At 43.7% G+C, this 16,557-nt stretch overlaps 1 protein-coding gene across 1 annotated transcript in view; it reads right to left on the bottom strand.

The window, feature by feature from the left end:
• LOC118368688 (solute carrier family 2, facilitated glucose transporter member 4-like) overlaps nt 1-16,557 on the bottom strand; it is a 46,206-nt gene that overhangs the window by 2,975 nt on the left and 26,674 nt on the right. The window contains exons 4-8 of the mRNA XM_035752990.2: nt 1,781-1,905; nt 1,467-1,582; nt 1,114-1,276; nt 731-918; nt 427-531 (exon numbers count right to left, since the gene is read on the bottom strand). Of these exons, the coding sequence (XP_035608883.1) occupies nt 427-531; nt 731-918; nt 1,114-1,276; nt 1,467-1,582; nt 1,781-1,905 (697 nt within the window). The remainder of the gene's footprint in view (nt 1-426; nt 532-730; nt 919-1,113; nt 1,277-1,466; nt 1,583-1,780; nt 1,906-16,557) is intronic.

Genomic DNA, 16,557 nt, shown 5'->3' with positions numbered 1-16,557 from the left:
CCCACAGCGCATATAAACCTGGGACATCAACGATTTAAAGTTGGCCTTAGTGGGAGTGACCTATAGAATTCCTAGAGTGACCTTACTATAAGTAAGGTATTTATCATAATTTCATTTTAGTGAATCACAAGACTGTGAGGCGTGGCACCGTAAACAGAGTTGCACAAGACATGTACAGAGAAGGGGCAAGGTGTTCTGGGAGATGATTAATTGGTAGATTAAGTTGGGAGTTTCTTCCGTTCTGTATTGGCTCAGGAAGGCCAAGTTTGAATTGTTGGTTCACTAGACTCTGCGCATGTGAGCGGGAGTGTCTGGGAACGAGATTAAGGTTGGGTCGACCCACTTCGTTATCTTGTTTGTTCAGTGATAAAGGTGTACGTGTTAAACAGTAATGGAGGTGCCTGGAAACAGGGCCTGCTTGTGTACCGAGACCACGGTGAAGGCACAGTTGACCACGCCAGCTCCTATAGTGGCGTAGACGGGGCTCTGGACCCCTGCCTTCTGGAAAATACTGGTGGAGTAGTAGAAGATCTGGGGAGAAGATAAGAGGATGGTTGGTCATGGAATGGGGTCAAGCTTGAAGCAATGATCCCAATGTAATTGTGTTTCTTTGTCATTCTTTCACTGTTTGATGAAATCTAAGGACTCCAGATATAGAATGTATTTGAAAATACTCATCATCAGGTGATACACACACCTACTGCACTCCCCTGCCCTCTCTAGTACTCACAGCGTTGACCCCAGAGAGCTGTTGTGAGAGCTGCAGCAGGATGGCGATGATGATGGGCTGCCGGTACATGGGGGAGCGGAAGAGCTCTGCGATGGACACCTTCCTCTCCATGTCCATCCTCCTCTTCTCCTCCTTCATCTCCGCCAGCATATCCCCCACCTCCTGCCTCCCGGTCAGCCTCCTCAAGCCTGGTGAAGAGTGGGAATGAGAGTCATGCTGAGCGGAGAACTTCGGATGGGTTTTGGGGTGTGTTTGTAATTCAATCCCTGCTCCTGATCTACTTGTAGTCTTCTCCAATCAATCAAAAATAGGAAAGGAGATAAGGGAGGAAAGGAGGCCACTAGAAAGTGTTGGGACGTGGCCGGTCGTGACTTGATCCTCACCGCTCTTGGCGTGGTGCTCCTGGCAGCGGATTATGTAGAGAAAGCGGGGGCTCTCGGGGCAGAAGGGCAGCAGCACCATCTGCAGGACAGTGGGCAGAACGGTCATACCCACCAGCACTGGCCACAACTCCTCACTGCCCAACAAAGATTCCAGACCTAGGACCTAGGGACGAGGGGGGAAAGAGAGAGGGAAAGCGAGAGAGGAAAGGAAAGAGAAGAGTGATGAAGATAGGAGAGAAAGCGTGAATGAGAGAGAGAACATTAATGCAGGTTCAGATAGTAATATATTGTGTAGAACAAACAAAATTCACTGTCATGTTGTTAAATACATTGTGCAAGCTCAGCTTCTGTACCTGTGCTATGAGAATCCCTGTGACGATCGCCAACTGGTGGAGCGTGCCCAAAGCACCTCGCAGACTTGTAGGCGCTATCTCGCCCACATACATGGGCACTAGCCCTGATGCCAACCCTGGAGGAAAGATCATTAGGCTAAGGTTCAGAAACTGGTATGCCAAGGTCTGGAGACAAAACAAAATGAGCAGCGATAGTGATTCCTATGAACTATTTCACCGGTTATTGGAATTTCAGTACTATTCATAGAAAATAATATAGGCTATCTACTGCACCACTGAAAAGTATCATTTAAGTCTACAGGATGAGTGCTCACCACAGTATGCACCGATGACGAAGCGTCCCAGGATCATCATCTCAAAGGACCGGCTGATTTTGGCCATGCCCATCAAACCTCCTCCGATGAAGGCAAACAAGTTGTTTATGAGCATGGCTTTCCTCCTGACAGAGTACAAAGGAATAAATACGTTTTAATGTTATTAGTAGTCATAGTTTACAGAAACACTTTATAATTGTGGTTTTTCGGCCTTCGACTGTTCTATAATGTATCCTCTAGATGGCAGACTTACACCACAAAACAGACGCTGTAACAAATTGTCATAAGGAAAAGATTTTGTTTCTACAAGGAACAGCTATTGTCACTCCTTAAGAGTCACCCGTGCGTCATTCTAAGTAACATAACAATTAACTCTCCATCAAAGTCCGTCAATTTAAACTGGAGCTAACAGATTTAGCACGTACTGCGTCTCAACCCACCGCATCCGCCTGTCGACCTTCCACGACAGCGATGGAAAGTGGCTGAGCCAAAGCGGTGTTTGTCAGACCATGATGAGACAAACCGAAAATAGGGAACCATGTTGGATCTAACTGACTGACACTATCTATAGGGAACCATGTTGGATCTAACTGACTGACACTATCTATAGGGAACCATGTGGGATCTAACTGACACTATCTATAGGGAACCATGTTGGATCTGACTGACACTATCTATAGGGAACCATGTGGGATCTAACTGACACTATCTATAGGGAACCATGTGGGATCTAGCTGACTGACACTATCTATAGGGAACCATGTTGGATCTGACTGACTGACACTATCTATAGGGAACCATGTTGGATCTGACTGACACTATCTATAGGGAACCATGTTGGATCTAACGGACACTATCTATAGGGAACCATGTTGGATCTAACTGACTGACACTATCTATAGGGAACCATGTGGGATCTAACTGACACTATCTATAGGGAACCATGTTGGATCTGACTGACACTATCTATAGGGAACCATGTTGGATCTAACGGACACTATCTATAGGGAACCATGTTGGATCTGACTGACACTATCTATAGGGAACCATGTTGGATCTAACTGACTGACACTATCTATAGGGAACCATGTTGAATCTGACTGACACGATCTATAGGGAACCATGTGGGATCTAGCTGACTGACACGATCTATAGGGAACCATGTGGGATCTAGCTGACTGACACGATCTACAGGGAACCATGTGGGATCTAACTGACACTATCTATAGGGAACCATGTGGGATCTAGCTGACAGACACAATCTATAGGGAACCATGTGGGATCTAACTGACACGATCTATAGGGAACCATGTGGGATCTAACTGACACTATCTATAGGGAACCATGTTGGATCTGACTGACACGATCTATAGGGAACCATGTGGGATCTAGCTGACTGACACTATCTATAGGGAATCATGTGGGATCTGACTGACACTATCTATAGGGAACCATGTTGGATCTAACTGACACTATATATAGGGAACCATGTTGGATCTGACTGACACGATCTATAGGGAACCATGTGGGATCTAGCTGACTGACACTATCTATAGGGAACCATGTGGGATCTGACTGACACTATCTATAGGGAACCATGTTGGATCTAACTGACACTATCTATAGGGAACCATGTTGGATCTGACTGACACGATCTATAGGGAACCATGTGGGATCTAGCTGACTGACACTATCTATAGGGAATCATGTGGGATCTGACTGACACTATCTATAGGGAACCATGTTGGATCTAACTGACTGACACTATCTATAGGGAACCATGTTGGATCTAACTGACTGACACTATCTATAGGGAACCATGTTGGATCTGACTGACACTATCTATAGGGAACCATGTTGGATCTAACTGACTGACACTATCTATAGGGAACCATGTGGGATCAAGCTGACTGACACTATCTATAGGGAATCATGCGGGATCTGACTGACACTATCTATAGGGAACCATGTTGGATCTGACTGACACTATCTATAGGGAACCATGTTGGATCTGACTGACACTATCTATAGGGAACCATGTTGGATCTAACTGACTGACACTATCTATAGGGAACCATGTGGGATCAAGCTGACTGACACTATCTATAGGGAATCATGCGGGATCTGACTGACACTATCTATAGGGAACCATGTTGGATCTGACTGACACTATCTATAGGGAATCATGTTGGATCTGACTGACACTATCTATAGGGAACCATGTTGGATCTAGCTGACTGACACTATCTATAGGGAATCATGTGGGATCTAGCTGACTGACACTATCTATAGGGAATCATGCGGGATCTGACTGACACTATCTATAGGGAACCATGTTGGATCTAACTGACTGACACTATCTATAGGGAACCATGTTGGATCTAACTGACTGACACTATCTATAGGGAACCATGTTGGATCTAACTGACTGACACTATCTATAGGGAACCATGTTGGATCTAACTGACTGACACTATCTATAGGGAACCATGTTGGATCTAACTGACTGACACTATCTAGAGGGAACCATGTGGAATCTAGCTGACTGACACTATCTATAGGGAACCATGTTGGATCTAACTGACTGACACTATCTATAGGGAACCATGTGGGATCTAGCTGACTGACACTATCTATAGGGAATCATGCGGGATCTGACTGACACTATCTATAGGGAACCATGTTGGATCTAACTGACTGACACTATCTATAGGGAACCATGTTGGATCTAACTGACTGACACTATCTATAGGGAACCATGTGGGATCTAGCTGACTGACACTATCTATAGGGAATCATGCGGGATCTGACTGACACTATCTATAGGGAACCATGTGGATCTAACTGACTGACACTATCTATAGGGAACCATGTTGGATCTAACTGACTGACACTATCTATAGGGAACCATGTGGGATCTAGCTGACTGACACTATCTATAGGGAATCATGCAGGATCTGACTGACACTATCTATAGGGAACCATGTGGATCTAACTGACTGACACTATCTATAGGGAACCATGTTGGATCTAACTGACTGACACTATCTATAGGGAACCATGTTGGATCTAACTGACTGACACTATCTATAGGGAACCATGTGGGATCTAGCTGACTGACACTATCTATAGGGAATCATGTTGGATCTAACTGACTGACACTATCTATAGGGAACCATGTTGGATCTAACTGACTGACACTATCTATAGGGAACCATGTTGGATCTAACGGACACTATCTATAGGGAACCATGTTGGATCTAACGGACACTATCTATAGGGATCCGTGTGTGATCTAACGGACACTATCTATAGGGAACCATGTGGGATCTAACGGACACTATCTATAGGGAACCATGTTGGATCTAACTGACTGACACTATCTATAGGGAACCATGTTGGATCTAACTGACTGACACTATCTATAGGGAACCATGTTGGATCTAACTGACTGACACTATCTATAGGGAACCATGTTGGATCTAACTGACTGACACTATCTAGAGGGAACCATGTGGAATCTAGCTGACTGACACTATCTATAGGGAACCATGTTGGATCTAACTGACTGACACTATCTATAGGGAACCATGTGGGATCTAGCTGACTGACACTATCTATAGGGAATCATGCGGGATCTGACTGACACTATCTATAGGGAACCATGTTGGATCTAACTGACTGACACTATCTATAGGGAACCATGTTGGATCTAACTGACTGACACTATCTATAGGGAACCATGTGGGATCTAGCTGACTGACACTATCTATAGGGAATCATGCGGGATCTGACTGACACTATCTATAGGGAACCATGTGGATCTAACTGACTGACACTATCTATAGGGAACCATGTTGGATCTAACTGACTGACACTATCTATAGGGAACCATGTGGGATCTAGCTGACTGACACTATCTATAGGGAATCATGCAGGATCTGACTGACACTATCTATAGGGAACCATGTGGATCTAACTGACTGACACTATCTATAGGGAACCATGTTGGATCTAACTGACTGACACTATCTATAGGGAACCATGTTGGATCTAACTGACTGACACTATCTATAGGGAACCATGTGGGATCTAGCTGACTGACACTATCTATAGGGAATCATGTTGGATCTAACTGACTGACACTATCTATAGGGAACCATGTTGGATCTAACTGACTGACACTATCTATAGGGAACCATGTTGGATCTAACGGACACTATCTATAGGGAACCATGTTGGATCTAACGGACACTATCTATAGGGATCCGTGTGTGATCTAACGGACACTATCTATAGGGAACCATGTGGGATCTAACGGACACTATCTATAGGGAACCATGTTGGATCTAACTGACTGACACTATCTATAGGGAACCATGTTGGATCTAACTGACTGACACTATCTATAGGGAACCATGTGGGATCTAGCTGACTGACACTATCTATAGGGACCATGTTGGATCTAACTGACTGACACTATCTATAGGGAACCATGTGGGATCTGACTGACACTATCTATAGGGAACCATGTTGGATCTAACTGACTGACACTATCTATAGGGAACCATGTGGGATCTAGCTGACTGACACTATCTATAGGGAATCATGCGGGATCTGACTGACACTATCTATAGGGAACCATGTTGGATCTAACTGACTGACACTATCTATAGGGAACCATGTTGGATCTAACTGACTGACACTATCTATAGGGAACCATGTTGGATCTGACTGACACTATCTATATGGAAACATGTTGGATCTAACTGACTGACACTATCTATAGGGAACCATGTGGGATCTAGCTGACTGACACTATCTATAGGGAATCATGCAGGATCTGACTGACACTATCTATAGGGAACCATGTGGATCTAACTGACTGACACTATCTATAGGGAACCATGTTGGATCTAACTGACTGACACTATCTATAGGGAACCATGTGGGATCTAGCTGACTGACTATCTATAGGGAACCATGTTGGATCTAACTGACTGACACTATCTATAGGGAACCATGTGGGATCTGACTGACACTATCTATAGGGAACCATGTTGGATCTAACTGACTGACACTATCTATAGGGAACCATGTGGGATCTAGCTGACTGACACTATCTATAGGGAATCATGCGGGATCTGACTGACACTATCTATAGGGAACCATGTTGGATCTAACTGACTGACACTATCTATAGGGAACCATGTTGGATCTAACTGACTGACACTATCTATAGGGAACCATGTTGGATCTAACTGACTGACACTATCTATAGGGAACCATGTGGGATCTAGCTGACTGACACTATCTATAGGGACCATGTTGGATCTAACTGACTGACACTATCTATAGGGAACCATGTGGGATCTGACTGACACTATCTATAGGGAACCATGTTGGATCTAACTGACTGACACTATCTATAGGGAACCATGTGGGATCTAGCTGACTGACACTATCTATAGGGAATCATGTGGGATCTGACTGACACTATCTATAGGGAACCATGTTGGATCTAACTGACTGACACTATCTATAGGGAACCATGTTGGATCTAACTGACTGACACTATCTATAGGGAACCATGTTGGATCTAACTGACTTGCACTATCTATAGGGAATCATGTGGGATCTGACTGACACTATCTATAGGGAACCATGTTGGATCTAACTGACTGACACTATCTATAGGGAACCGTGTTGGATCTAACTGACTGACACTATCTATAGGGAACCATGTTGGATCTGACTGACACTATCTATAGGGAACCATGTTGGATCTGACTGACACTATCTATAGGGAACCATGTTGGATCTAACTGACTGACACTATCTATAGGGAACCATGTGGGATCTAGCTGACTGACACTATCTATAGGGAACCATGTTGGATCTAACTGACTGACACTATCTATAGGGAACCATGTGGGATCTAGCTGACTGACACTATCTATAGGGACCATGTTGGATCTAACTGACTGACACTATCTATAGGGAACCATGTGGGATCTGACTGACACTATCTATAGGGAACCATGTTGGATCTAACTGACTGACACTATCTATAGGGAACCATGTGGGATCTAGCTGACTGACACTATCTATAGGGAATCATGCGGGATCTGACTGACACTATCTATAGGGAACCATGTTGGATCTAACTGACTGACACTATCTATAGGGAACCATGTTGGATCTAACTGACTGACACTATCTATAGGGAACCATGTTGGATCTGACTGACACTATCTATAGGGAAACATGTTGGATCTAACTGACTGACACTATCTATAGGGAACCATGTGGGATCTAGCTGACTGACACTATCTATAGGGAATCATGCAGGATCTGACTGACACTATCTATAGGGAACCATGTGGATCTAACTGACTGACACTATCTATAGGGAACCATGTTGGATCTAACTGACTGACACTATCTATAGGGAACCATGTGGATCTAACTGACTGACACTATCTATAGGGAACCATGTTGGATCTAACTGACTGACACTATCTATAGGGAACCATGTGGGATCTAGCTGACTGACTATCTATAGGGAACCATGTTGGATCTAACTGACTGACACTATCTATAGGGAACCATGTGGGATCTGACTGACACTATCTATAGGGAACCATGTTGGATCTAACTGACTGACACTATCTATAGGGAACCATGTGGGATCTAGCTGACTGACACTATCTATAGGGAATCATGCGGGATCTGACTGACACTATCTATAGGGAACCATGTTGGATCTAACTGACTGACACTATCTATAGGGAACCATGTTGGATCTAACTGACTGACACTATCTATAGGGAACCATGTTGGATCTAACTGACTGACACTATCTATAGGGAACCATGTGGGATCTAGCTGACTGACACTATCTATAGGGACCATGTTGGATCTAACTGACTGACACTATCTATAGGGAACCATGTGGGATCTGACTGACACTATCTATAGGGAACCATGTTGGATCTAACTGACTGACACTATCTATAGGGAACCATGTGGGATCTAGCTGACTGACACTATCTATAGGGAATCATGTGGGATCTGACTGACACTATCTATAGGGAACCATGTTGGATCTAACTGACTGACACTATCTATAGGGAACCATGTTGGATCTAACTGACTGACACTATCTATAGGGAACCATGTTGGATCTAACTGACTTGCACTATCTATAGGGAATCATGTGGGATCTGACTGACACTATCTATAGGGAACCATGTTGGATCTAACTGACTGACACTATCTATAGGGAACCGTGTTGGATCTAACTGACTGACACTATCTATAGGGAACCATGTTGGATCTGACTGACACTATCTATAGGGAACCATGTTGGATCTGACTGACACTATCTATAGGGAACCATGTTGGATCTAACTGACTGACACTATCTATAGGGAACCATGTGGGATCTAGCTGACTGACACTATCTATAGGGAACCATGTTGGATCTAACTGACTGACACTATCTATAGGGAACCATGTGGGATCTAGCTGACTGACACTATCTATAGGGACCATGTTGGATCTAACTGACTGACACTATCTATAGGGAACCATGTGGGATCTGACTGACACTATCTATAGGGAACCATGTTGGATCTAACTGACTGACACTATCTATAGGGAACCATGTGGGATCTAGCTGACTGACACTATCTATAGGGAATCATGCGGGATCTGACTGACACTATCTATAGGGAACCATGTTGGATCTAACTGACTGACACTATCTATAGGGAACCATGTTGGATCTAACTGACTGACACTATCTATAGGGAACCATGTTGGATCTGACTGACACTATCTATAGGGAAACATGTTGGATCTAACTGACTGACACTATCTATAGGGAACCATGTGGGATCTAGCTGACTGACACTATCTATAGGGAATCATGCAGGATCTGACTGACACTATCTATAGGGAACCATGTGGATCTAACTGACTGACACTATCTATAGGGAACCATGTTGGATCTAACTGACTGACACTATCTATAGGGAACCATGTTGGATCTAACTGACTGACACTATCTATAGGGAACCATGTGGGATCTAGCTGACTGACTATCTATAGGGAACCATGTTGGATCTAACTGACTGACACTATCTATAGGGAACCATGTGGGATCTGACTGACACTATCTATAGGGAACCATGTTGGATCTAACTGACTGACACTATCTATAGGGAACCATGTGGGATCTAGCTGACTGACACTATCTATAGGGAATCATGTGGGATCTGACTGACACTATCTATAGGGAACCATGTTGGATCTAACTGACTGACACTATCTATAGGGAACCATCTTGGATCTAACTGACTGACACTATCTATAGGGAACCATGTTGGATCTGACTGACACTATCTATAGGGAACCATGTTGGATCTAACTGACTGACACTATCTATAGGGAACCATGTGGGATCTAGCTGACTGACATTATCTATAGGGAATCATGCGGGATCTGACTGACACTATCTATAGGGAACCATGTGGGATCTAGCTGACTGACACTATCTATAGGGAATCATGTGGGATCTGACTGACACTATCTATAGGGAACCATGTTGGATCTAACTGACTGACACTATCTATAGGGAACCATGTTGGATCTAACTGACTGACACTATCTATAGGGAACCATGTTGGATCTGACTGACACTATCTATAGGGAACCATGTTGGATCTAACTGACTGACACTATCTATAGGGAACCATGTGGGATCTAGCTGACTGACATTATCTATAGGGAATCATGCGGGATCTGACTGACACTATCTATAGGGAACCATGTTGGATCTAACTGACTGACACTATCTATAGGGAACCATGTGGGATCTGACTGACACTATCTATAGGGAACCATGTTGGATCTAACTGACTGACACTATCTATAGGGAACCATGTGGGATCTAACTGACTGACACTATCTATAGGGAATCATGCGGGATCTGACTGACACTATCTATAGGGAACCATGTTGGATCTAACTGACTGACACTATCTATAGGGAACCATTTGGGATCTGACTGACACTATCTATAGGGAACCATGTTGGATCTGACTGACACTATCAATAGGGAACCATGTGGGATCTGACTGACTGACACTATCTATAGGGAACCATGTGGTATCTAACGGACACTATCTATAGGGAACCATGTGGTATCTAACGGACACTATCTATAGGGAACCATGTTGGATCTAACGGACACTATCTATAGGGAACCATGTGTGATCTAACGGACACTATCTATAGGGAACCATGTGGGATCTAACGGACACTATCTATAGGGAACCATGTTGGATCTAACGGACACTATCTATAGGGAACCATGTGTGATCTAACGGACACTATCTATAGGGAACCATGTGGGATCTAACGGACACTATCTATAGGAAACCATGTTGGATCTAACGGACACTATCTATAGGGAACCATGTGGGATCTAACGGACACTATCTATAGGGAACCATGTTGGATCTAACTGACTGACACTATCTATAGGGAATCATGCGGGATCTGACTGACACTATCAATAGGGAACCATGTGGGATCTGACTGACTGACTGACACTATCTATAGGGAACCATGTGGGATCTAACGGACACTATCTATAGGGAACCATGTTGGATCTAACTGACACTATCTATAGGGAACCATGTGGGATCTAACGGACACTATCTATAGGGAACCATGTGGGATCTAACGGACACTATCTATAGGGAACCATGTTGGATCTAACTGACTGACACTATCTATAGGGAACCATGTTGGATCTAACTGACTGACACTATCTATAGGGAATCATGTTGGATCTGACTGACACTATCTATAGGGAACCATGTTGGATCTAACTGACTGACACTATCTATAGGGAACCATGTGGGATCTAGCTGACTGACATTATCTATAGGGAATCATGCGGGATCTGACTGACACTATCTATAGGGAACCATGTTGGATCTAACTGACTGACACTATCTATAGGGAACCATGTGGGATCTGACTGACACTATCTATAGGGAACCATGTTGGATCTAACTGACTGACACTATCTATAGGGAACCATGTGGATCTAACTGACTGACACTATCTATAGGGAATCATGCGGGATCTGACTGACACTATCTATAGGGAACCATGTTGGATCTAACTGACTGACACTATCTATAGGGAACCATTTGGGATCTGACTGACACTATCTATAGGGAACCATGTTGGATCTGACTGACACTATCAATAGGGAACCATGTGGGATCTGACTGACTGACACTATCTATAGGGAACCATGTGGTATCTAACGGACACTATCTATAGGGAACCATGTGGTATCTAACGGACACTATCTATAGGGAACCATGTTGGATCTAACGGACACTATCTATAGGGAACCATGTGGGATCTAACGGACACTATCTATAGGGAACCATGTGGGATCTAACGGACACTATCTATAGGGAACCATGTTGGATCTAACGGACACTATCTATAGGGAACCATGTGTGATCTAACGGACACTATCTATAGGGAACCATGTGGGATCTAACGGACACTATCTATAGGAAACCATGTTGGATCTAACGGACACTATCTATAGGGAACCATGTGGGATCTAACGGACACTATCTATAGGGAACCATGTTGGATCTAACTGACTGACACTATCTATAGGGAATCATGCGGGATCTGACTGACACTATCAATAGGGAACCATGTGGGATCTGACTGACTGACTGACACTATCTATAGGGAACCATGTGGGATCTAACGGACACTATCTATAGGGAACCATGTTGGATCTAACGGACACTATCTATAGGGAACCATGTGGGATCTAACGGACACTATCTATAGGGAACCATGTGGGATCTAACGGACACTATCTATAGGGAACCATGTTGGATCTAACTGACTGACACTATCTATAGGGAACCATGTTGGATCTAACTGACTGACACTATCTATAGGGAATCATGCGGGATCTAACTCACACTATCTATAGGGAACCATGTTGGATCTGACTGACACAATCTGTAGGGAACCATGTGGGATCTAGCTGACTGAGACTATCTATAGGGAACCATGTTGGATCTAACTGACTGACACTATCTATAGGGAACCGTGTTGGATCTAACTGACTGACACTATCTATAGGGAACCATGTTGGATCTGACTGACACTATCTATAGGGAACCATGTTGGATCTGACTGACACTATCTATAGGGAACCATGTTGGATCTAACTGACTGACACTATCTATAGGGAACCATGTGGGATCTAGCTGACTGACACTATCTATAGGGAACCATGTTGGATCTAACTGACTGACACTATCTATAGGGAACCATGTGGGATCTAGCTGACTGACACTATCTATAGGGACCATGTTGGATCTAACTGACTGACACTATCTATAGGGAACCATGTGGGATCTGACTGACACTATCTATAGGGAACCATGTTGGATCTAACTGACTGACACTATCTATAGGGAACCATGTGGGATCTAGCTGACTGACACTATCTATAGGGAATCACGCGGATCTGACTGACACTATCTATAGGGAACCATGTTGGATCTAACTGACTGACACTATCTATAGGGAACCATGTTGGATCTAACTGACTGACACTATCTATAGGGAACCATGTTGGATCTGACTGACACTATCTATAGGGAAACATGTTGGATCTAACTGACTGACACTATCTATAGGGAACCATGTGGGATCTAGCTGACTGACACTATCTATAGGGAATCATGCAGGATCTGACTGACACTATCTATAGGGAACCATGTGGATCTAACTGACTGACACTATCTATAGGGAACCATGTTGGATCTAACTGACTGACACTATCTATAGGGAACCATGTTGGATCTAACTTACTGACACTATCTATAGGGAACCATGTGGGATCTAGCTGACTGACTATCTATAGGGAACCATGTTGGATCTAACTGACTGACACTATCTATAGGGAACCATGTGGGATCTGACTGACACTATCTATAGGGAACCATGTTGGATCTAACTGACTGACACTATCTATAGGGAACCATGTGGGATCTAGCTGACTGACACTATCTATAGGGAATCATGTGGGATCTGACTGACACTATCTATAGGGAACCATGTTGGATCTAACTGACTGACACTATCTATAGGGAACCATGTTGGATCTAACTGACTGACACTATCTATAGGGAACCATGTTGGATCTGACTGACACTATCTATAGGGAACCATGTTGGATCTAACTGACTGACACTATCTATAGGGAACCATGTGAGATCTAGCTGACTGACATTATCTATAGGGAATCATGCGGGATCTGACTGACACTATCTATAGGGAACCATGTGGGATCTAGCTGACTGACACTATCTATAGGGAATCATGTGGGATCTGACTGACACTATCTATAGGGAACCATGTTGGATCTAACTGACTGACACTATCTATAGGGAACCATGTTGGATCTAACTGACTGACACTATCTATAGGGAACCATGTTGGATCTGACTGACACTATCTATAGGGAACCATGTTGGATCTAACTGACTGACACTATCTATAGGGAACCATGTGGGATCTAGCTGACTGACATTATCTATAGGGAATCATGCGGGATCTGACTGACACTATCTATAGGGAACCATGTTGGATCTAACTGACTGACACTATCTATAGGGAACCATGTGGGATCTGACTGACACTATCTATAGGGAACCATGTTGGATCTAACTGACTGACACTATCTATAGGGAACCATGTGGGATCTAACTGACTGACACTATCTATAGGGAATCATGCGGGATCTGACTGACACTATCTATAGGGAACCATGTTGGATCTAACTGACTGACACTATCTATAGGGAACCATTTGGGATCTGACTGACACTATCTATAGGGAACCATGTTGGATCTGACTGACACTATCAATAGGGAACCATGTGGGATCTGACTGACTGACACTATCTATAGGGAACCATGTGGTATCTAACGGACACTATCTATAGGGAACCATGTGGTATCTAACGGACACTATCTATAGGGAACCATGTTGGATCTAACGGACACTATCTATAGGGAACCATGTGTGATCTAACGGACACTATCTATAGGGAACCATGTGGGATCTAACGGACACTATCTATAGGGAACCATGTTGGATCTAACGGACACTATCTATAGGGAACCATGTGTGATCTAACGGACACTATCTATAGGGAACCATGTGGGATCTAACGGACACTATCTATAGGAAACCATGTTGGATCTAACGGACACTATCTATAGGGAACCATGTGGGATCTAACGGACACTATCTATAGGGAACCATGTTGGATCTAACTGACTGACACTATCTATAGGGAATCATGCGGGATCTGACTGACACTATCAATAGGGAACCATGTGGGATCTGACTGACTGACTGACACTATCTATAGGGAACCATGTGGGATCTAACGGACACTATCTATAGGGAACCATGTTGGATCTAACTGACACTATCTATAGGGAACCATGTGGGATCTAACGGACACTATCTATAGGGAACCATGTGGGATCTAACGGACACTATCTATAGGGAACCATGTTGGATCTAACTGACTGACACTATCTATAGGGAACCATGTTGGATCTAACTGACTGACACTATCTATAGGGAATCATGTTGGATCTGACTGACACTATCTATAGGGAACCATGTTGGATCTAACTGACTGACACTATCTATAGGGAACCATGTGGGATCTAGCTGACTGACATTATCTATAGGGAATCATGCGGGATCTGACTGACACTATCTATAGGGAACCATGTTGGATCTAACTGACTGACACTATCTATAGGGAACCATGTGGGATCTGACTGACACTATCTATAGGGAACCATGTTGGATCTAACTGACTGACACTATCTATAGGGAACCATGTGGGATCTAACTGACTGACACTATCTATAGGGAATCATGCGGGATCTGACTGACACTATCTATAGGGAACCATGTTGGATCTAACTGACTGACACTATCTATAGGGAACCATTTGGGATCTGACTGACACTATCTATAGGGAACCATGTTGGATCTGACTGACACTATCAATAGGGAACCATGTGGGATCTGACTGACTGACACTATCTATAGGGAACCATGTGGTATCTAACGGACACTATCTATAGGGAACCATGTGGTATCTAACGGACACTATCTATAGGGAACCATGTTGGATCTAACGGACACTATCTATAGGGAACCATGTGGGATCTAACGGACACTATCTATAGGGAACCATGTGGGATCTAACGGACACTATCTATAGGGAACCATGTGGGATCTAACGGACACTATCTATAGGGAACCATGTGGGATCTAACGGACACTATCTATAGGGAACCATGTTGGATCTAACGGACACTATCTATAGGGAACCATGTGTGATCTAACGGACACTATCTATAGGGAACCATGTGGGATCTAACGGACACTATCTATAGGAAACCATGTTGGATCTAACGGACACTATCTATAGGGAACCATGTGGGATCTAACGGACACTATCTATAGGGAACCATGTTGGATCTAACTGACTGACACTATCTATAGGGAATCATGCGGGATCTGACTGACACTATCAATAGGGAACCATGTGGGATCTGACTGACTGACTGACACTATCTATAGGGAACCATGTTGGATCTAACGGACACTATCTA

The sequence above is a fragment of the Oncorhynchus keta genome, chromosome 35 (genome assembly GCF_023373465.1).
Source record: "Oncorhynchus keta strain PuntledgeMale-10-30-2019 chromosome 35, Oket_V2, whole genome shotgun sequence".
NCBI classification, from domain to species: Eukaryota; Metazoa; Chordata; class Actinopteri; order Salmoniformes; family Salmonidae; genus Oncorhynchus; species Oncorhynchus keta.
Note: the sequence above shows the minus strand (reverse complement) of the source record. Positions and strands in the feature narration are given on the sequence as shown.